The sequence below is a fragment of the Sorex fumeus genome, unplaced genomic scaffold (assembly GCF_029834395.1).
Source record: "Sorex fumeus unplaced genomic scaffold, SorFum_2.1 ptg000053l, whole genome shotgun sequence".
Taxonomy (NCBI): Eukaryota; Metazoa; Chordata; class Mammalia; order Eulipotyphla; family Soricidae; genus Sorex; species Sorex fumeus.
Window position 1 is genome coordinate 1,017,409 of NW_026606110.1, and position 22,100 is coordinate 1,039,508.

The window sequence follows — 22,100 nt, forward strand, 5'->3', positions numbered from 1 at the left end:
ACCTGGACTCATGGAGAGCTAAGCGGGGTCTCCCAACAGACCACTTAATGCTACCGTGATGTTGTTCTATTTCAGAGCAATTCCTGGCAAAACCCTGGCCGGGTACTTTTTTTATTATTATTATTATTTTAATTCTAAATCTGATCTGATTCTGAATTATTTTTTTCCCTTCTGCATCTGTCCAGATCTGACAGTCTGATGTCACTTCTTAATGACAGCCATGTCAAGGTAGCTTCACGTTCCCCTTGGGATCAGGGGCTCTGGGGAGATCCAGAGTCATTTCCCGAGAGCCTTTGTTCTCTACACATGGGCAAGCTTTGCTTGTTGTGTCTGTAGACGCCCGCCCAGTTGAGGATTATCAGCCTGGTGTCCAGAGCCAAGAGCCTGTCCACTGGTCCTCTTAGAGCTCAGCCAACACACAGCCTCCTCCCTCTGGTCGGCCATCGTCTTCCCACACTTGGGAGCACCAGATTTCAGCTGCTCACAGGAAAATGCCAACGAATAGTCTGCTCGGCTCTAAACAGACACAGAGGGCTACTGGCTGGGAGGGGAAGGCAGGTGGCCCTGAGGGCTGGACCCTCTCCCCTCCCCCCCCCGAAATGGTTTGTCAGGCTGGCTTTGGAACATTTGGGAGGGCTGCGAGGATTAATTGGGGGTTGCAAGTCAGTTTAAGCAGGGAGGCAAATTTGCAAGTATGGAATCTGCAAATAAAGAAAACCAGTGAACAATCGGGGAAAAGTTTTAAGTTGGGACAGTTTAAAGGATCTGATCTGAAAAGTAATTATACTTGTTAATGATGTTGGTCTCGGGGCCCATGCCCCGCGGTGCTCAGGCTCCACCAAGCTTGGTGCTCGGGGAGTTGCTCCTGGGTGTATATTCATGGGAGCAGGGTTGAGCCCCCGCCTCCTGCCCGCAAACTATCTCTCCAGTCCCAGAGAAGAATGATGAAGTGATGGGAATTGGGGCAGTTTAGTGTCTGTCCAAAGGTAGACACCAGGGGCTGGAGCAATAGCACAGCGGGTAGGGCGTTTGCCTTACACGCGGCTGACCAGGGTTCGAATCCCAGCATCCCATACGGTCCCCTGAGCACCGCCAGGAGTGGTTCCTGAGTGCAGAACCAGGAGTGACCCCTGTGCATTTCCAAATGTGACCCAAAAAGCAAAAAACAAAACAAACAAAAAACAAAGGTAGACACCAGGGGGACGGCCCAAGCAACCTCAATCACAAATGTGAAGTGATTTCTGACAAAGACGTGACGCATTTCTGTCACTGTCACTGTCCTCCCGTTGTTCATCGATTTGCTCGAGCGGGCCCAGTAACGTCTCCATTGGAGACTTTGTTGTTACTGTGTTTGGCATATCGAATACGTCACGGGGAGCTTGCCAGGCTTTGCCGTGCGGGCGAGATACTCTCGGTAGCTTGCCGGACTCTCTGAGAGAGACAGAGGAATCAAACTCTGGCCGGCAGCCCTCCCGTTGATCATCGATTTGCTCGAGCGGGCCCAGTAACGTCTCCATTGGAGACTTTGTTGTTACTGTGTCTGGCATATCCAATACGTCATGGGGAGCTTGTCAGGCTCTGCCGTGCGGGCGAGATACTCTCAGTAGCTTGCCGGGCTCTCGCATTTCATTGCTTTTTTTTTTTTTTGTGGTGTGTGTGTGGGGGGGAACCATACCCAGCCATATTCAGGGATCATTCCTAGATGTGCTCAGGGGACCATATAGGGTGCTGGGATTAAACTCGTGTTGACCACCACAAGGCAAGAGCCCTCCCCACCGTGCTATGTTTGCATGAAGCATTTCATGGAGAAAGCATGATAGCAATGACAAATGGTGCTACAACAACTGAATAAACAGGTTTAAAATTTAAAAAAAAAAACGCTTTACCTCACTGCGCAATTAATTAAAAATGAATTAACATTGTAGGCGTGGGGGCTGGAGAGAAAGTACCGTGGGGAAGGCACTTGCCTTGCATGCAGCCAACCCGGGTTCTATATTCAGCATGCCATATAACCCCCTGGGCTCTACAGGAGTGATTTCTGAGCGCAGAGCCAGGAGTAAGCCCTGAGCATTTCTGGGTGTGGGCCAGAAGCCAAAAAACACGCAAACAAACAACCACCCACCCCACCCCCAAAACTAAAACAAAACCATTGTAGGTGGGTGGATAGGGTCACGCGGCAGAGCTCAGCCTGCTGTGGCCTGCCCTGTCATGTTGGAGAGGCCGTGAGGTGCCAGGGGCCAAACCCAGGGCCTCAAACATGCCTGGCAGGTGCTCCAGTTTCATCGCTGGCCCCAAATACTAAATCTAAACATAAAGAATAGAAACAATATGGGGCTGCAGAGATAGCACAGCGGGTAGGGCGTTTGCCTTGCACGCGGCCGACCTGGGTTCGATTCCCAGCATCCCATATGGTCCCCTGAGCACCGCCAGGAGTAACTCCTGAGTGCAGAGCCAGGAGTAACCCATGTGCATCGCCAGGTGTGACCCAAAAAGAAAAAAAAAATAGAAACAATAAAATGTCTAGTTGAAAATGTGGAAGGGAAAAATTGATACCTTCGTCTTAGCAAGTTTTTTTGTTGTTCTTTTGGGTCACACAGAGCGATACTCGGGGCTTACTCCTGGCTCCGCTCTCAGGAGTGACTCCTGGTGGGTTCAGGGGATCCTAGGGGATGCCGGGGATTGAACCCAGGTTGGCTGCGTGGAAGGCATGCTCCCTAGCCACTCTACTATCTCTCCAACCCTTGGTAAGGATTTTTACAAATAATGCAGAACAAGAGGAAAAGCCTCATAAACGGACTGTGTTGAGGTTCAAATGTTTGTTTCTTAAAAATATGTTGTTACTTGAATGCAGGGGCAGGTGTCAGACGGGGATGTTATACTGGCAGACCTATATCCACCAGCAGCTCTTAGGCTGTGGAAGCCACTCTTAGAAACCATCATGGAAGATAAAGAGTCCAGTCCAAGTGGGGAGGAGCATAGTCCGGCGGGGAGGGCTCTGGACTTGCTCAGGGCATCTTGCTTGCAGATGACCTGGATTCAATCCCCAACGTCCTCTGTGGTCTCCAAATACCTCAAGGGTTATTCCTGAGTGCAGAGCCAGGAGGAGTAACCCCTGAGCATTACTAGGTGTGGCCCAAATTTTTAAAAGAGGGTAAAGAATTTGAATAAACACTAGAGATTCATAGATGGCCAAGAAGCCTGGGAAGAAATACTCCTCCTTAGTGGTTGCTAGGGAAATGCAAATTAAAGCCACAAAGAGATCCCGAGGTACATCTGCCAGAATGAATACCTTTAAAAATACCAACCAAGCCCTCGGCAAAGTTGGGAAGAGGAAACACCCATGTACCAGGTGGGAATGCAAAATGATTTGATCACTTTGGGCAGGTTTAGCTGTTTCTTACAAGGTTAAATACATTCCTGCGACAGGTCCTGGCCATTCCACGTGTGGGCATTTATCCCAGCGAGACGAAAGTTTTGTGGAAGCCAAGATGTGAAGTCTTATGTGTTCGAACCCCGAGCTGGATCCCCTGACCGACGTCCCGCGAAGGGAATGGGGGTGGCCTGGGCTGGGCATAACAATGCTGGGGGAGGACCAGAGAGATAGCCAAGTGGGTAGGGCACTGGCCTTGCATGCCACATGGAGCCCCCCCCCCCTCCAGGAGTGATCCCTGAGTGCAGAGCCCCGAGCACCGCCAGGTATGGCCCCCAAACCAGGCAAATACACACATACACACAAAATAGAAATTTGTAGGGGAGACAAGATCTGGGGCACATCTGCAGCTTGCAGGCACCTCGAACCCCACGTTGGAGGAAGAAATCTGAGGAGCAGGGCCAGAGAGATAGCACAGCGGGTGAGATGCTTACTTTGCATGCGTCCCATGTGGTCCCCCGAACACTGCCGGGTGTGATTCCTGAATGCAGAGCCAGGAGTAAGGCCTGAGCATTGTGATGTGTGGCCCCCTCTCCCACCGCCAAAGGGGGAAAAAAAAAAGAAATCAGAGGACCAGAAAAGAGAAACTGAAAATCTGTTTACTTGGCTGTGGCAGAACAGATGAGGGGTGACCTGGGGTTGGGGTGGGAGGGAGGAGGAGCAGGAAGAAGGGTCACCAGGTGTGAGGAGACTTGAGAGGTTTGGGGTGAGAATATCTTTGGATTGCCTTGGTTATGGTGGTGGTAGATTGGTCAAATTCATCCAACCGTACATTTTAAATATGGTTCTTTTAAAGAAGGTAATAGAATCACTAAAGCTAATATTCATAGATAGGGGGGTGTATGGATGGGTGGATGGTGTGTGGTGTGTGGTGTGTGGATGGATGGGGAGATGGAGGGTTGATGGACGAGTGGATGGAGGGATGGGGAAATGGAAGGGTAGATGGGTGAATGAATGGATGGATTTAAAGATAGGTCAGAACAGATGCTATGGGAGGAAAGACCTGAGGGACAGCCCTGGGAGGATCCGGCAGGCACCTGGAGGAGGACCAAGTCTTCTCGCGAAGAGAAGAGAATGGGAGGGCTTGGATGGAGGATGCTGACTGGGCCAGGCTGCCCGTCTGGAGGGGTGGGTTTGGGGTGTCCGTCAGGGGTGAGGGAGGGCCTGTGGGCTAGACTAGGGCTTGGAATAGTATGATACTCCCGTTGAGTTCCAACCCTAGTGTTTGGTGAGTGGGTAGGGGTGAACACAGCTGTCATGGGACAAAACCACATATTTGAAACTTGAGTCTGACAGTAATTTGTGTGCCAGATTAGAGTGAGATAAAGTGGAGGATAGATACCCTCCCTCTAGCCATTTACCTTTCTCTCCCCATCCTCTCCCTGTCCGCATTGGCCTACCATCCATCCATCCATCCATCCATCCATCCATCCATCCATCATCTCTTCCCCCCTCCATCCTTCCATAGCTCCACCCCTACTTCCCTCTATCCATCCATCCATCCATCCATCCATCCATCTATCCATCTCTTCCCCTTCCCTCCATCCTTCCATAGCTCCACCCCTACTTCCCTCCCTCCCTCCCTCCCTCCATCCATCCATCCAACCCTCCCTCCATCATTTATTCCTCTATCCGCCTATCTCTCCTTCTGTCCCTCTCATCCACCACCCAGTGCTCCTCCCGCCACCTCTTCACCCTCCTCTCCTTCCCTTCCTCCTTCCCTCCCTCCCTCCCCCCTTCCTTTCTTCTCTCCCTCCATCTCTCATGTCTGTTCTCCCTTCCCCTTACTATTTGTTTAATCCTCATGCTTATCTAATAAGTGCTTTTTAATTTAATACTTATTTGCAGTGTCCAGGCACTTATGTGAAGTGGTCAAATATGAGTGCTTTTCTCTTATGTGTTTGAGACACCAAGATCTTAATGTTCCTTGTGCCTTGCACACATGAAATCCAACAGACCAGATGTCATCAGCTTCCCAGCCGGCACGTGGCTCTTACACGCACCACATTCACTCAGGCCTGCAGATCCCAGCTTTGGGGCGGGGTTGCATCAAATGGGGGTGCTGTGTGTGTGTGTGTGTGTGTGCGTGTGTGTGTGTGTGTGAGAGAGAGAGAGAGAGAGAGACACGTGGGCCTGAGAGAAGGGTTTGGGATTTGAAGGAAAAGGAATTCGTCCAGGAAGAAGCCCACCCAGAAGGTGGGGTGCGGCTGGAGCGGGCGGGGAGAGAGCTTCCTGGCATGTGTGAACCCTGAAAACGGGCAAGGTGGTGGAAAAGGGTGTGTGGGGAGGGAAGGTCCAGGCCATGGCCGCGGGGAATCAGATGAAGTGGGGGGAGAGATCCCCAGGCAGAGCGGCACCCGCAAGCAGGGCAGGCAAGAAAACAGGCAAGGGGGTGTCGCCCCAACGCCCTGGCCCTTGTCCTCTGCACCCTGGCCGCCGGCCGTGGGAATCTGGACGTGCTTCCTGCCATGTCCCTGGCTCCTGCTGGCTGCCTGCGGGCCAGGGTGCAGGGTTATTTTAAAAGCTTTTTGCTTTTCATTTAATTAAATTAAAGGAATTTGGGGAAGTCGATCCCCACGGAGAACTGAGCTACAGAGCTGGAGGGAGGCCAGGCGGGGCAGCTGGTGGCGTCTGGGCCCTTCTCCCTCTTCTGTTTTCCTCAGCACCCAAGGCGCTGGCTCTCGGGGTCCCCTGGCCAGCAGCTTCTGCTGTGGGAGGGCTCTGAGGCCGAACCCGGGCCCTGACCCGTCCTCTCTCCCCAGGGACACCCTCCAGGGGAGCCCGCGGCCAGCTGAAGCTGGCGGCGCCTGGGATTAGCCCCTTGAACCTCTCTTCCGGGAGGTGGGCGTTCTCACTCCTGCCGTTGATCGTCCCCTTCTCCCTCCTCCCGGCAGATGGCTTCGGTCTCAGGGCCTGGTTGAGCGGGGTGGTCCTCCACCCTCGTCCGCTCCCGAAAAAAAAGGAGCATCCTGGGCCCCGAGCAGAGGGCTGATGGGGCGGAAGGGCTGGGCAGGAACAGCTGGGTCCTGCCTGGAAGCCCGGGTTTGTTTTTTCCAGGGTGCAGCTGCCCAGCCAGGAAGCACGAGGCTGGAGGCTCGTGTGGCCTGGAGCGAGCCTTGTGATGCCGCAGCCAGCCGCTGTCACAGCAGAGGGGACACGAGGAAGGCCGCAGAGCCCGGCTTGGCTGTGAACCCTCTGGGTGCCTCTCCCTCCCGGTGGAGAGCAGTGCCCCCCTTGGGCCGCCCTCCAGGCACCTTCTCTTGTCCCTACCTCCTGGCCGAGTCTGGGGGTAAGGGCAGTAGTCGAGGGTCCCTGGAGGTCGTTCCGTCTCAGTGCCAAGGAAGACATTAAAGTGTATGTGTGTGTGTGTGTGTGTGTGTGTGTGTGTGTGTGTGTGTGTGTGTGTGTTGGGGGGGGGCGGCACTCTGCAAGTAGCGGGGCTCATCCAAAGCTGTAGAAAGGCAGCACCAATCCTGCGGTTCCATCCAGGCAGAACTCAGCCCTCAGGCTCTTCATCAGAAGAACATGTTGGGGGGCAGAGGGGCTGTCCTGTCCCCATGAGGGAGTTCAGAGAGTTGGAGAGTAGAAATAAATAAATAATAAATAAATACATTTGGCATTGGGGTCACAGCTAGTGGTCCCAAGGGTTTACTTCTGGCTCTGTGCTCAGGGATGACTCCTGGCTGTGTTTGGGGGACCCTCTGTGGTGCCGGGGTTCGAAATGAGATTGATTGCACTCAAGGCAAGCACCGACCCTCTGTACTGTCTCTCTGGCCCCCTTTATTGCATTTCTAGCGAGGAGTAGCCCCAGCCTTGGAAGCGTTTTCACACAGACCTATAAACTCGCCAACGTTAAGAGGGGTCGGCGCTGGGCCACAGCATAGTGGGTGCTCTTGCCCTTCTGTCTGTCTGTCTTCCTGACTTTCTGTCTGCTCGTCTCTGATCCCTTCCATGCATCCTCCCATGCAGTTCTTTTTTTTTTCTTTTTTGCTTTTTGGGTCACACCCGGCGATGCTCAGGGGTTACTCCTGACTCTGCACTCAGGAAGTACTCCTGGCAGTGCTCAGGGGACCATATAGGATGCTGGGAATTGAACCTGGGTTGGCCGCGTGCAAGGCAAATGCCCTATCCGCTGTGCTATCGCTCCGGCCCCCTCCCATGCAGTTCTGAAGGGCATTTCCGCAGGCCGTTGCTTGCGTGGGGGATGGTGTGACCCTTGTGGAAAGGGCGTTTAACCCTGTGCTTGCCTCAGTCCAGGACCTGTGTGCTGGGGAGGCCCACGGCTGCGAGCAGCTCTGTGTCAATGTCCTGGGCTCGTTCGTCTGCCAGTGCTACCAGGGCTACAGGCTGGCGCGGGACGGGAAGAGCTGTGTGGGTGAGTATCTCCGGCCTGGCTGTCCCTGGGAGGGAACAGCAGAGAGGCTGAGTGGGATGGGGAGGTCCTGGGTGTGGATCCAGATGTCTGTTTTGTTTTGTTTTCCCTTGGAAGTTTATTTTTATACCGTTGTTCATAATAGTTTATTACAGATAGTATTCAAACACCAATCCCACCCCCATAAGAGGAAAGTGTGTGAAGATTGTTGTGTTTTATCCTGGAGCCATTTAAGCCCTCCCCTTCTTTTTCTTTTTGGGTCATACCCGGTGATGCACAGGGGTTACTCCTGGCTCTTCACTCAGGAATTACTCCTGGCGGTGCTTGGGGAACCCTATGGGATGCTGGGAATCGAACCCGGGTCGGCCGCGTGCTATCGCTCCAGCCCCCATTTAAGCCCTTGTATACGATATTGCAAGCTTCTATGTTAAATCCAAACACGTGTGTGCGACTTTTGGTACATCATTGGGCTTGAGTATAAGAGGTTCAGGATGTTCTGTGTCGCTCTCTTCTGGGAGCTTTATGAGATTACATGGCACTGGGGGCAGTTTGTGGGTGTGACTGCCACGCTACTGGGAAACTGGGGAGCTGGGGCAGGAGGCCCGGTCCCCTTCTGAGCAGGCTTGGAGCTCTCAGTCATGGGTCCTAATACATGGGTTTTTCGGCCAGTTCCCACTTGGTGAAGCTCATCCGAGCATGTGGTGGGTGGCCTTGAACATGGCGGCGGTCGGATTCTGGAGTTTTTGGCTGCAGGTGTTCTGCTCGGAGCAGGGAGGGAAACTCAACCCGCCACCCCCCTCCAAGGTACCTGGTGAAGACAGCCTGCACGGGATCAGGCCGTTCTTTGTGGATCCAGGTGTTCTTAAGGGTCCCGACACAGCCTTTTGTTCTTGGGCCCAGTAGTTAGGCATCATGAGGACTTTCACAGTGAGTGACTGGGGCCAGACAGGGGCTGCAGAGATTAAGGTGCTTGCCTTGTGTATTGATCCCGGTTTAATCCCTGGCACGGCATAAGGGTCCCTGAGCACTACCAGCTGTGGCCCACCAAACCAAATGAAATGTACACTTTTTTTTTTTTTTGCTTTTTTGGGTCATACCCGGTGATGCACAGGGGTTACTCCTGGCTCTGCACTCGGGAGTCACTCCTGGCGGTGCTCAGGGGACCATATGGGATGCTGGGAATCGAACCCGGGTCGGCCGCGTGCAAGGGAAACGCCCCACCCGCTGTGCTATCTCTCCAGCCCCTGAAATGTACACTTTGAGAGCCTAATTTTGCAGGTTTATTTTGCATGGGTCGATTTCGCATGCTTTGGCTTGGTTCTCCTTTTCCTGGTGGTAGAATGGGAGGCCCTTAGAGCACTGTGCGGGGGTGGGGGGGGGTGGGAGGGGGGCAGGGGAAGCAGTCCCGGGAGGAAGGCAGCAGAGACGTACGGCCGGTGGGGACACGCAGTTTGGGGGCGGGGACACGCAGTGGGACTGGGCAGGAGGCGCAGAGAGAGCCCGTCTCAGTCACCTCAGTGCTCCTCAGTTCTCTGCTGGTGCCAAATAATTGCTCTGTTGTTTTTGCTTTGGTTTGATTTGGGTTTGGGGTTTGTACTGTGCAGTGCTCAGGACTTATTCCTGGTGCTGTTCCCGGGATGGCTCCTACTGGGACCGTGTGTGGCACTGAACCCAGATCAGCTGCATGCAAGGCAAGCCACATTCCCACTATCTGTGTTCCTGGCCCACACCAAGTTATTTACTTTCTTTATTTAAACACTGCGATTTGCAAAGTCTGTCATAGTCCAGTTGCTACGACATTCAGTGTTTGAGCATCAGTCCCTCCACCAGCGCGACCTTCCCTCCACCAGTGTCCCCAGTTTTCTAACCATCTTCCCAACCTGCCCCCTTCCCAGGCACAAAATGATTTCGTTTGTATTGCTTGTTACGACAGAGTGGCTCACAGAATCGTTGAAAAATACTTCAGTAAATGGAAGTTTGTGAAAATTGTTCAGCCTTACCTTGGAGCTATTCAACTCGTTGTCTGAGGGCACCCTACGCTCTTTGCTGACGGCTGAGCCTTCGGTGCTATTGTTTCGTATACGGTATCAGTGGTGTTTCTGCTAGTTTGTCGTCTGATCCGCTCCTCCCGGGCTGTCAGAGGTGAGGTTGGAGGGTGCTACAGTGCTCCAGGAGTCCCAGGGTCTGTAGCACTGGGCTGACGGGTTTCAGCGTCTCGGCGTACGCGTCCTCTGAGATCAGTGGTGGAGCTGTGAAGCAGGGCTGTGGCTTACACGGGGTGGATGCTCCTTCTCAGTTGACCTTATCGTTCATCATCGGTCTGGAGTCGATCAGACTGGTCTCAGGGGTCACTCTTGAAGACAGCTTGGCACAAGTTTGTGTCCAGACCGAGTTATTCATGCAGAGCTAAGAGCTTTTGCATCTTCGGGGACTTTACTGTCCCTTTTGGGAACTGGTGTGTGTGTGTGTGTGTGTGTGTGTGTGTGTGTGTGTGTGTACACCTGGGACTGTTTTCCTTTGATTTCTGTAGTTTTAAGTACCGTGATTCGTGTGATCTTAATTTGTCTTGAGCTATAAATGGCCTGATGTGTCTTCCACTTTGGGGGTGGGAGAGAAAACACTTCATTATTTCCCAAAGTGGGTAATGCTGACCCCTTGGGAGGGTCACTGGAATCATACAGGGGAGGCCTTTGTAGCCTGGCATGAAGCTGGGGTGCACTTTCTGTTTATTTGCTTCAAGAAGGTGGATTTCTAGAGAGCACTGGACAATTTAATTCTTTCCTCATAGGGGGACAGTAGGCCAAATAAGCTGGGCACCCCTGCTTTGGATGCATCTTTAGTTTACTCTGTTTTGGGGGGAGGGGACCCACAACCAGCGATGCGCAGGGGTTAGTCCTGGCTCTGCACTCAGGAGTCATTCTTGACGGTGCCCAGGGAACCATATGGGTTGTAGATGCAAGGCAAAACCCCTACCTGCACTACTGTCGCTCCGACCCTAGAGTTCACCCTCTTCGGGTCCCTAATAATAATCCGGATCAGCGTTTGTGAGAGCGGGACTCCCTGGCCCTGGGCCTGTGCTGCTCCTGAACCCCCTTTCTCTCGGCAGCTGTGGACTACTGCGCCTCAGAAAACCACGGCTGTGAGCACGAGTGTGTCAATGCCGATGGCTCCTACGTTTGCCGCTGCCCGAAAGGATTTGCTCTTAACCCAGATCAAAAAACCTGCACAAGTAAGTTACACGCGCACCTGGGACCAGGCGCTTGGAGACAGAGCCTTGGCAACCCCCGGTCTGAATTAGATGCGACTGGGCATGGGGCGGGGTTGGCAAAACCGTCTGCATGTCCTTCCTTGGCTAGGCCTTTCCTGTGGCCCCAAGGAGCAGCCCCTCGGTTCCCACACCACGCAGGGAGGCATTTGCCCAGAGGAATTTGAGCCTAGACCACCAGTGGGCGTCCCCCCGCGTCTGCTGAGCTGTGGAGTGCCAGAACCACCTCACTTCCTGCTGCCTCAGCCGTCTGTGCCTGGATAATGGGGCCGGAGAAAGGTTTTCATTGAAGCTCTGTGGCATGTGGGCTTCGGCCTGCCTCCCCACAAGTCCTGGGAGCCGCCGAGCAGGGGGAGCTGAACGTGGTGGTTCACGGGAGGCGGGAGGGCTTGCTTTGCAAAAGGCTCCGGCTTGATTTGAGCTATTTAGTTCGGTTTGGTTTTCGCTACGTCCAGCGAACTGGAGCTGATTTCAGCTTCCAAGGTGAGTCCGTAAAAATGTATAAGGGTGAGGCTGCAGAGGGGGCTCCGAGGGCAGGAGCACATGCTTTGCAGGTGAACGACCTGGGTTCAACATTCAGCACCTCAGGGTTTCCTAGGCACTATGTACTTTTCCCCCTTCACGGCCCCCCCTCCCCAATCTATAGGGCTGATTGCTGGTTTTGCTAAAGGACTCCGTAATGAGAAGGTAAGTGAGAGTCTGTGTAAGGATTACTCTCCTCCCAGAGAAGGGTTTTTGGTTATTTGTTTGTTTCTGGGATCAAACTGGCGATGCTCAGGAACCACTGGCTTTGCACTCAGGAATCACTCCTGGTGTGCTCTCGGCACCACGTGGGATTGAATCTGGGTCCACCACATGCCAGGCAATCACCTTTTCTGCTGTACTCTCTCTCCAGCCCCCTGCCCCACCGAAGTTCATTCTTAAAGTTCTAGCACAGTTAGTTCCCCCACCTCAACGCCAGGGTTGCACCGCAGGGCCTCAGACACACAGGGCGCACACTCTAGCACTAAGCCACCTCCTGGAAATTTTAAGAGTGAAGTTTGAGTGCAATTTGGAGTAAGATGCCTCTGGAGGCGACGTCGATCAGAAAACAGAGCTTCAAGGCATAAAAAGCAGATGTACCCACAGCCTTTCCAAACCAGACCTCTGTGCCCAGCTGGACACACTCACCATGCTTTGTAAAAGGCGTCCCTGAAGCTTAGCCACCCTGCCAAGGGGCAGAGCTGGTGCAGGGAGGAGCCTGGGAAGGGAGTGTTCTTTCCTGGAGCTAGTTGGGGGTGAGTCAGGTCAGGTCCCTCCTATAGGAGAGCACTAGGCCGAGTCTCAGGCAGAGCCATTATTCTGTGGGGAGACATGTGTGAGTGGAGTGCCAACAGAGAAAAAGCTATGACAGTATCTTGTCCACGCCCAGTATCTGGATGGCACATTATTGTCTATTGAGCATGGATGGGTGGATGGATAGATGGGCAGTGGTGTATGGATTTGTGCATGGCTGATGGCTGATGGGATGATGGATGATGGATGGAAGGTGAGTTGATGGATGGGTGGATGGATGAATGAAAGGGGGATGGATGATGGATGGAATTGTGGGTGGATCATTGGATGGATGGATGGGTGGGTGAGTGATAGATGGGAGGTCCGATAGATGAGTAAATGGATGGGTGGGTGGGTGGATGATTGAGTGGATGGATGGATGGGTGTGTGATGGATGGGAGGTCAGACAGATAAATAATTGGATGGGTGGATGGATAATTAGATCAGTGAGTGGGTGGCTGATAGAATGGATGGATGGATGGATGGATGGATGGATGGATGGATGGATGGATGAGTGGGTGGGTGATGGATGGGGGATGGATGAATGGGTGGGTGATGGATGGATGGGTGATGCGTGAGTGGTCAGATAGAAGGATAGATGGGGGGCTGGCTGGATAACTGGGTGGGTGAATGGATGGAAGGTGGGGTGATGGGTGGATACAGTGAGTGTGTGCTGGATGAATCAAGATAGGATGGATGAACTGTCACATGCACGAATGCACTTATGTGTGCTCACCTCCACCTCCGTCGCCTCTTTCTGAGTCAGATACCAGCAGCCATTGTGCTGGTGCGGGATCCCTGAGCACTTCTGTCTAGCCATGGGAAGCCTGACACTCTGGGCTCTGTTCCAATCCTGCTCCTCTTCATTTTTAGCTGGGTGACCTGGGCGGGTCAGTCCTTCACTCCTCCACATCGTCGCCTGTCCCAGGAGTAGGATGTCTGACGTTATGCTACCAGGAGGTCTCCCAGTAGGTCGTTCGAGAGCTTCCCCGATCACCCCAGTTCTCGCTCAGCGTCCCCGCATGGCCGGGCAAAGTGTCCTGCTGAGAAACAGCTCAGCTGTGGGGCCCAAATCACCCAAAGTGGCTTGGTCACTGCAAGGGGAGCTGACCAGGGGCCCCAGTGGAAGGTTGAGGTGCCCAGAGCTCAGGATGACAGGAGGGGACCAGATCCTCGACCAGGTGGACGAGATGAGCTAGGGCAGCTGCCCACTCGTGTGAGGCCCCGGGGAAAGCACAGAGCCTGCCCATGCCCCTTCTGCCTCTCCGAACTCCCAGCACCTTACCACCACCCTCAGCTCCTGTTTCCTGTTTCCGGGCCCCTCCGTCACCCCTATCCTGGTTCAATGTGTCTGCTGTGCTGAATCCCTTGGTACAATGTGGAGCACTGAGAAGGCCCAGGATGAGGGGCCTGAGTGATAGGACAGCGGGAAGGGAGATTGCCTTTCATGGGAACAACCCAGGTTCGATCCTCGGCATCTCATATGGTCCCCCGAGCACTGTCAGGAGTGATTCCTGAGTGCAGAGACAGGAGTGACCAGTGCTCGCTTCAGCAGCACATAGACAGAGCCAGAAGTGACCCCAAAAACAAACAAACAAAGGAACAAATGAAAGGACTCTTGTGTGTGGCTTGTAGTGGGTGCTGCAGATGGTGGCGTGTGAGCCTGTCAGGGCTCCAGCACTCGCGGGTCCTGGTTATTTTCTCTGCCTAATTCCTGGGCACCTCCCACACGATTCTCTTATTTAATGTTATTTCTGCCCTTTCCCATGGCAACTCGCTTCACAGTGATGAATGTGAGGACTTATTTTGAATACTCTCTCTGATTACAGAAGTTCTCTGTTATCGTGGAAACTGATCACATAGAGATGAAACTGGAATGAAGTGACCTTTCGTCTCAAACAGAGATGACCTTTGTTTTCCCCAAGGGGCTGTATTTCTCTGTAGTTTTTTCTTAATGTGTCTCTTCTTAGAGTTGATATCATACAGCATGATATTAAATCATGAAAATTTCCAACTGCTATTTAGACTCTATAAAAAACATTGAATGTCAACAGGATATTTTTTGTTTTATTTTGGGGGCCACTCTGGTGATGTACAGGGGTTACTCCTGGCTCTGCACTCAGAAATTACTCCTGGATATGCTCAGGGGACCATATGGGAAGCCGGGGATAGAATCGGGGTTGACTGCATGCAAGGCAATGGCCCTCTCTGCTCTGCTATGCCTTTGGCCCTCTCATGATTTTATTCGTTATATTTTTAACAACCTTAATGAAGTTAGGTAAACTTTATACAAAGATATCTATCCAAATTATAAATATATACTTTTTCGCTATTGTGTGTGTGTGTGTGTGTGTGTGTGTGTGTGTGTGTGTGTTTCTGGGGATCAGATCTTAGCATAGAGTTTCTACTGATGAACCACATCCCTGGCCCCCAAATTAATGAACTGTCTTTTCCAATGTAAAGGACTGTGAATGACTTTCATAATCCAAAGGAGAGTTCAGGAGTGACTGAGGGTAGTGCTCAGGGGACCAAATGTGGTACATGGCTATTAGTTTACTTGTTCCTTAAAACAAAGTCCTCAGAAGGGATTTTTGTTTCAAAGACCCTAATCACTGGTGACTTATTTCAAGCAATTCTATCATCTATACAGTGGATGGAAGTTTCATCCAGCAAACACTTGGATCAGATCCTTAAAGAGGATGGTTTATTTCCGTATCTAGAATGCACAAATAAACTGCCACTGAGAAAGTCCCACCCGAGTTTTCCCCTGCTAACTTGGTTGAAGTGGACGTGAAACGGGACCACATTCCCTCCTCCGTAGCACAGCTGGAGAAGGGAGTTGCTTTATATTCGAAATACCCCCCCTCCCCCCATGATGTTGTAGTCTGTCATTTGGCTGTGTGTCTGAAGAGCTCGAGTGCTTTTGGAGCTTGACTGCGGGAAGATTTCATTGTTTTAGTTGCACGGATTCCATAAAACACTCGCTAAGCTTTTCCCAGCCTGGGAGATGGCAAACACCCAACACGCTCATTTTCATGGCTGTGCAGTGAGCCAAGACAAGGAAGCCTCTTGCCGGATCGGCTCATTGCATAACCGCTTGGACACGTGTTGAGAAAGTTCTCGGGGGAAGCCATCTTCCCAAATAAGGGAAGAGCATCCTAAGAGCTCCCTTAGTGATGTGAGAATCAGAGATCAGGGGCCTTGGTCTGTTGGGGACTAGCGCAGACTGGAACCTCCTTGGCGGGTCTCTGGGAGGTGTCCTGTGTGGTTGGTCCTGACTGTGTTTGGTTGGTCCTAACTGCATCCGGTGGGTCCTTACTACGCTGTTCTTTCCTCCCAGAGATAGATTACTGCGCATCCCGGGACCACGGCTGTCAGCACGAGTGTGTGAACACAGCCGACTCCTATGCCTGCAGCTGCCTGAAAGGTTTCTCCCTGAACCCCGATGGGAAAACCTGCAGAAGTAAGTGGCAGTGGGGGCTGGGGAAGGGTTTGTTCTGCCCGTTGCCTCCAGTGCTGCCCTTCCTTGCAGACCTTCGGCAGCGTCGGCTCGTGCCCAGCGAGTGTGTCTATGAACATTCCCCGCCCCCTTCCAGCACCCCACCCTGTGCCAGGGATGCCTTTCATAGAGATTAAATCCACCCCTTCTGGCTTGCAGCCGCGGCTTCTTTGATCTGCAGGAAGAAAATGAGAAGCTTGGGTGGGAGCAGGAGAGATAGCACAGAGGGTAGGGCGCTTGCCTGCCACTCGGCTGACCCGAGTTCGATCCCTGGCGTCTCATCCAGTCCCCTGAGCTTTGCCAGGGGTGATTCCTGAGCACAGAGCTAGTGGGAGTAACCACTGAGCATCGCTGAGTGTGGACCCCAAAACAAACAACAACAGCAGTAAAAATCTTGGAACTCTGAAGCATTCAAGGAAATGTGGTTCAGTGGGCTGAGCCCGAGGCCATGCTGAGTGACCCAAATGCCCATCATCTGGCGTGGCCAGGGCTTGACTGGGGCATCTGGGGTGAGGACCCCAGAGGGTTCTCAGTGCGACTGGCCTGGAGAGACCGGGAAACAGGAAAGCTGGCAGGACAGACTCTCCTCTGTCCGCCGCTCTTGAATTCTCAACAGCCTTTGGCACAGCATGTATTGAATGAGGGAGTGAATGAAACAGAGACTTGTCAGCCTGGAGAAATTGCAGCCCTTATTTGACTTATGCTCCTTAATCTTGCTAGAAGTTGGCCCCTGGGAGCTATGCGTGCTGAGATTTCTTTATTTCCTTTCGTTTCTCAAAAAGTCTTCCTAGTGCTGGGGCGGGAGCGACCATCCAGTGGGTAGGGCACTTTCCTCACACACTGTCAGCCGCATCTCATATGGTCCCCTGAGCAGTTCCAGGAGTCATTCCCGACTGCAGAGCCGGGAGTAGCCCTGAGCACCACCAGGGGTGGCCCCAAAACCAAACCAAACCAAAAAAAGTATTTTATTTTTCCTTTTATTTTCTTTTTGGGTCACAGCCAGCGATGCACAGGGGTTACTCCTGGTTCATGTACTCAGGAATTACTCCTGGCGGTGCTCATAGACCATATGGGATGCTGGGAATCGAACCTGGGTCAGCCGCGTGCAAGGCAAACGCCCTACCTGCTGTGCTATCTCTCCAGCCCTGTGGTGTTTTTTGTTTCTGTTTTCTTTTTGGGTCACACCCAGCGATGCACAAGGGTTACTCCTGGCTCTGCACTCAGGAGTTACTCCTGGCGGTGCTCGGGGAACCGTATGGGATGCTGGGAGTCGAACCCGGGTCGGCCACGTGCAAGGCAAACGCCCTACCTGCTGTGTTATTGCTCCGCGCCCCCCCCCCCCGCCCCAAGTCTTTCCATTCCCGATGCACACACAGCTACTTATATTGTCCTTTGTGGTTCAAAGAACTCTCTAGAACTCCCATTCAAGGTTTTCTGTTTTGGGTTTTGTTTTGTTGTACGGTGCCAGGGACCAAATCCAGATCCTCACACATGTCATGGCATGATTTCAGCATCTCTGGATGTTGTCCTTTTCCCACCAGATCCCCGTGGGGGAACACAGATGGCAGTGCTCAGGAGCTACTCCTGGTTTGGTGCTCGGGGGTTGCTGGGACTCCACCCCAGGTCTCCTGCAGGCAACACCCAAGCTCCAGTCTCCAGAGGCTTCTCCCTGGGCCCAGGCGTACATGCTTCTCTGTTCCCTGGCCACTCCCTGGCCACAGGTGTGCTCATCTTCGCCCTGCCTGACCCTAGGCTCGGCCACATGCCTCCTTGGAGACATGTCAGGAATCATGTCACTGAGTCTGGCCAGGCCACCCTGTGGAGGCGGTTCAGCCCGCGCTCAGCGTTCGACCCGTGTGCACTGGGCATGGAGCAGGTCCTGTCAAGCTGAGCCTGTCCTACATAAGAGCAGCCCCACAGCCTGCCGGATGCAGACCCCGAGAAAACACCAGCATTCCGCGGAGGTTTGGACTGGGAGCAGGCAGGACATGAAAACAATTAGAGGGAGAATTTTCCACCCGACCACACATGCATACAATGTGGCGGAGGGCTCTTTCTTCCCACCGGCCCACCCCTCCCGGGCAACGGACACCTTTTCCTCGGCCTGAGTGTGTCCGCAGCTGTCTACACCCAGGGAAATCACTTACAGGCAGGCGTGTGTGTGGCCTCAAGGCTTGCAGTGTGGGGACAGTGCGCCTGATCCTCCTTGTGGGTGCAAGCAGGACCGTGTGGTCCAGACGGAGCGGGAAGGAAACCCGGAAGCCCTGTATTCATCAGAGGAGTCCCTTAGAAGTTTCTGGGTTTTTTGTTTTGTTTTGTCTTTTTGGGTCACACCCGGTGATGCTCAGGTGTTACTCCTGACTCCGCACTGAGGAATTATTCTTGGTGGTGCTCGGAGGACAATATGGGATGTCGGGGATGGACCCAGGGTTGGCGGCATGCAAGGCAAAGACTCTTCCTACTGGGGCTGGAGCAATAGGGCAGTGGGTAGGGCATTTGCCTTGCACGCGGCCAACCCGGGTTCGATTCCCAGCATCCCATATGGTCCCCTGAGCACCGCCAGGAGTAACTCCTGAGTGCAGAGCCAGGAGGAACCCCTGAGCATCGCCAGGTGTGACCCAAAAAGCAAAAAAAAAAAAAAAAAACCAAAACAAAACAAAAAAACTCTACCTACTGTACTAGTTATTGCTCTGTGCCACCTTAGAAGTTTCTGGAAGCCCTGCACCTGATACTGTTCAAGTTTGCTGTCCCCTCTGCAGTGGCCTCCTCCTGAAGAGACGCTTGGGGTACTCGGTCTGAGTCCGACCTCTGCCTCTCAGATAGGCAGGCAGGCAGGTGGCCACGTCCACTGAGCTTCTCACACACCCTTGTCCACACCTGTTCAGCCACGCTGGCCCCGTTTTCTCTCCAAGAAAAAATAGAATTCATTTCTCACACCCTCTGTCCTCATTCGCCCTCGGCCCCACGCCCCACCCTGCCGTTGCATTTTCCACTGTCTTCGCTGCAAAGCATCCCGAGGGCGGCCCCTGACTCAGAGTTTGCGCTCGGTCCATGAGGGCAGACAGCTGGAGCCGGATGCAGCCCGGCGTCCCTCTGGAGCAGGCCGTGGAGCGGGAGAGCAAGGGAACGGGGCCGCAAGTCTGGAGTTTGTTAGCGGCGTCTCGGGATGGCGAGGGCACTGCAGACTCCAGCCATCAGCACGTTGGTGGGTGGACACAGCCCACTGTCATTTCAGAGGCCTCTGAGGCCATCCCGTTAAGCTGGGGCAGAGGAAAGCGAGTTCAGGGCGGGATCCTGCAGAGAAGGCTCTTGGCTAGGGTTTGTCCTTCCTCCTCATCCAGACATAGAATGAGGATGTGTCTTTTCCTTCTAGAAAGTGCCATCAGTGATGTCAGGCGGCTGGCAAGGTCCAGGTGGGCCAGGCTGCCTGTTCTGGAGCCTGGGCAGAATGGGGTGGGGAGGGCCGGAGGAGGGCTCCGGCTGGCACCCCCAGGGCTCCCCGGAGCTGACTCCAGCTCTGTGGAGGGCGATGGAGAAGAGACCCCAGACACAGTTCCCGCTTGGCCCCCTGGCTTGGGTGACCCTGGCCATGCCGCTTCCCTGGTCTGGACCTGCATCTCCTCCTCCGGACCCCCGGTCTCTGCAGCACTGCAGGCCTTGGGGTTGGCGTGGCCCCCCACCCTGCAGTCTCTTGTCTCCTGCCCTTCTGTCCAGCAGGAGTGGACAGTCTCAAGTCCCACTGAACTTATTCCACGCCCCTCCCTTTCAGGCAAAGCCACGCAGTGCTGACTGTGGCCGGCACTTCACAGTCCGAGGGAAGAGGCCAGAACGGCTGTAGGATTGGGGCTGGAGCGATAGCACAGCGGGGAGGGCGTTTGCCTTGCATGCCGCCGACCCGGGTTTAATTCCCAGCATCCCCTATGGTCCCCCAAGCACGGCCAGGAGTAATTCCTGAGTGCATGAACCAGGAGTAACTCCTGTGCATCGCTGGGTGTGACCCAAAAAGCAAAATAATAATAATAATAATAATAATAATAATGGCTGTAGGGTGCATAGCACACGCCCTAGTAACCCTGGGCTGAAGGGAGTGGGAGGGGGTGCATGTGTGTCCCAGCCCCACACGGGAGGAAACAGGACTGCGAAGGGCCAGGGGGAACAACCCTCTGCTCTTAGACTTGTTCTCAGTATAGCCAGGGAAACGATGCTTTGGAACTGGCGAGCACTCAAGGGGTTCTGTGTCTCTCAATTCCATGATCCTGCGTGTCAGTCTTCTCTTTTCTTTTCTTTACCTTTCTTTTTTTGGGGGGGGTTCTTTTTGGGTCACACCCACCAATGCTCAGGGGTTACTCCTGGCTCCGCACTCAGGCATTACTCTGCTCGGGGGACCGTATGGGGTGCTGGGGATCGAACCTGGATCCGTGGCATGCAAGGCAAACGCCCTCTCCTCTGTCCTGCCACTCCCTCTTTCTTTCCTTAAGGCCTTGCTCGCTTTCCAAAAAGTGTGCTGGGCATCTCTCCCTGTGGACCTGGGACCATGTGGGAAGCTGGGGATTGAACCTGCTGGCCCTAGGGTTAAATTCTTTTTCTAAAATTTTATTTTCATAAGGTTGTTCATATTGATTGATTCCATTCTATATATCAACACCAATCCCACCATCATTAGACTTCCTATCACCCTTACCCCTTCCCACCACCATTATTTCGGATTTTCCACCACCATTCAAGCCTGCCAGCCACAGACAGATTCTAGATAACTTATTTTCTATCATTTATTACGAATATCAGGAGAGGTCGTGCGGCAGCAAAAGCGACCACCACGGGCTCCTAGAATTCTAAAGATGTAAGCGATTGGGGTCCAGAGACTTCTGAAGGGAGCGAATCCGTTCTGAGATTCATTTGTGAGTCTCTGGATCAGGCCGGTAGTGCTTAAATCTGGCCCAAAGGCAGTTCATGGGCGTGACAGCCAGGACCCGAAGGGGCGGGGAAATGGGAAGGGCATCATCTCCGCCACCATGTGGCCTGGCCTCTGCAGAGCCCGGTCCCGCATACCTGGGTTTTTCTTCTGAAAGTCTGTGCCCACGGGGGTTCGACTGGAGTGGGTGGAGAGGGACACCCACTCCATCTAAGGAGCCTGGGTGAGATTGGCTCGGCACGGGGTCCGAAGAAATCTCCGGGAGCTGCTATCTTCCAGGATTCACTGCCTCAACTAGGGTTAAATTCTTTTTATTTTTTTTTATTTGTTTGCTTTTTGGATCACACCCGGTGATGCTCAGGGGTTACTCCTGGCTCATGCACTCAGGAATTACTCCTGGCGGTGCTCGGGGGACCATATGGGATGCTGGGAATCGAACCTGTGTCGGCCATGTTGGCTGCACGCAAGGCAAACGCCCTACCCGCTGTGCTATCACTCCAGCCCCTAGGGTTAAACTCTTAAGAAACAATCTGTCGCAGAGAGAGACAGACAGACAGACACACAGACATAGACAGACAGAGAGAGTACAGCTGGTAAGGTGGTTGTAGCATACAACCCAGGTTCGATCCCTGGTACTACATCTGGTCCACTGAGCAGTGCCAGGAATATCCCTGAGTTCCTGCAGCTGCATGTGGCCTAACTCCCCACCCTGCCGAAAAACAAGGTAAAGGTAAAGGTAAAGGCCCTCCCGTTGATCGTCGATTTGCTCGAGCGGGCCCAGTAACGTCTCCATTGGAGACTTTGTTGTTACTGTGTCTGGCATATCGAATACTCTCGGTAGCTTGCCGGGCTCTCTGACTGCTGAAAAACAAAAACAAAAAAAATCTGTCATTGATAGGGAGAGAGTACAGGGATCAGGGATCTATGCGGACCTGACTTGAACTGTGGCATCGCGTGGTCCCCTGATCATCACTGGCGTGGCCCTGGTGGGCCCAGCCATCACGTCCTTGGGACCTGGCATCTAACCACTCAACCCAGTTGGCAGAGTATTACTGGGTGTGGCAACTGGGCCCCTGAGCATTGAACAACAGCAACAACAACAAAATTGTGGTTGGATTGATGACTTTACAGGGAAGTTTCCTCTTGAACTGCTTTAGAACTTTCCTTCTGTCTACTCTGTGATTGGAACAAACGGGGAAGCCCGTGCATGGCTTCTGAGGCCGTTTAAAACTACTTAACTTTTCCTCAGGGGGCCCTGGGGATTCGTGATGTCAGAATGATGATTCTTTTGGGGGGAGAGGGTGATGA

The 22,100-nt window shown here is 53.3% G+C and overlaps 1 protein-coding gene across 6 annotated transcripts in view; it reads left to right on the plus strand.

Moving 5' to 3' along the window:
- The window catches only part of MATN2 (matrilin 2), a 92,818-nt gene that overhangs the window by 33,618 nt on the left and 37,100 nt on the right, over nucleotides 1-22,100 (plus strand). For all 6 annotated transcript variants that reach the window (XM_056124922.1, XM_056124923.1, XM_056124927.1 and 3 more), the window contains exons 5-7: nucleotides 7,683-7,805; nucleotides 10,909-11,031; nucleotides 15,722-15,844. In XM_056124922.1, the coding sequence (XP_055980897.1) occupies nucleotides 7,683-7,805; nucleotides 10,909-11,031; nucleotides 15,722-15,844 (369 nt within the window). The remainder of the gene's footprint in view (nucleotides 1-7,682; nucleotides 7,806-10,908; nucleotides 11,032-15,721; nucleotides 15,845-22,100) is intronic.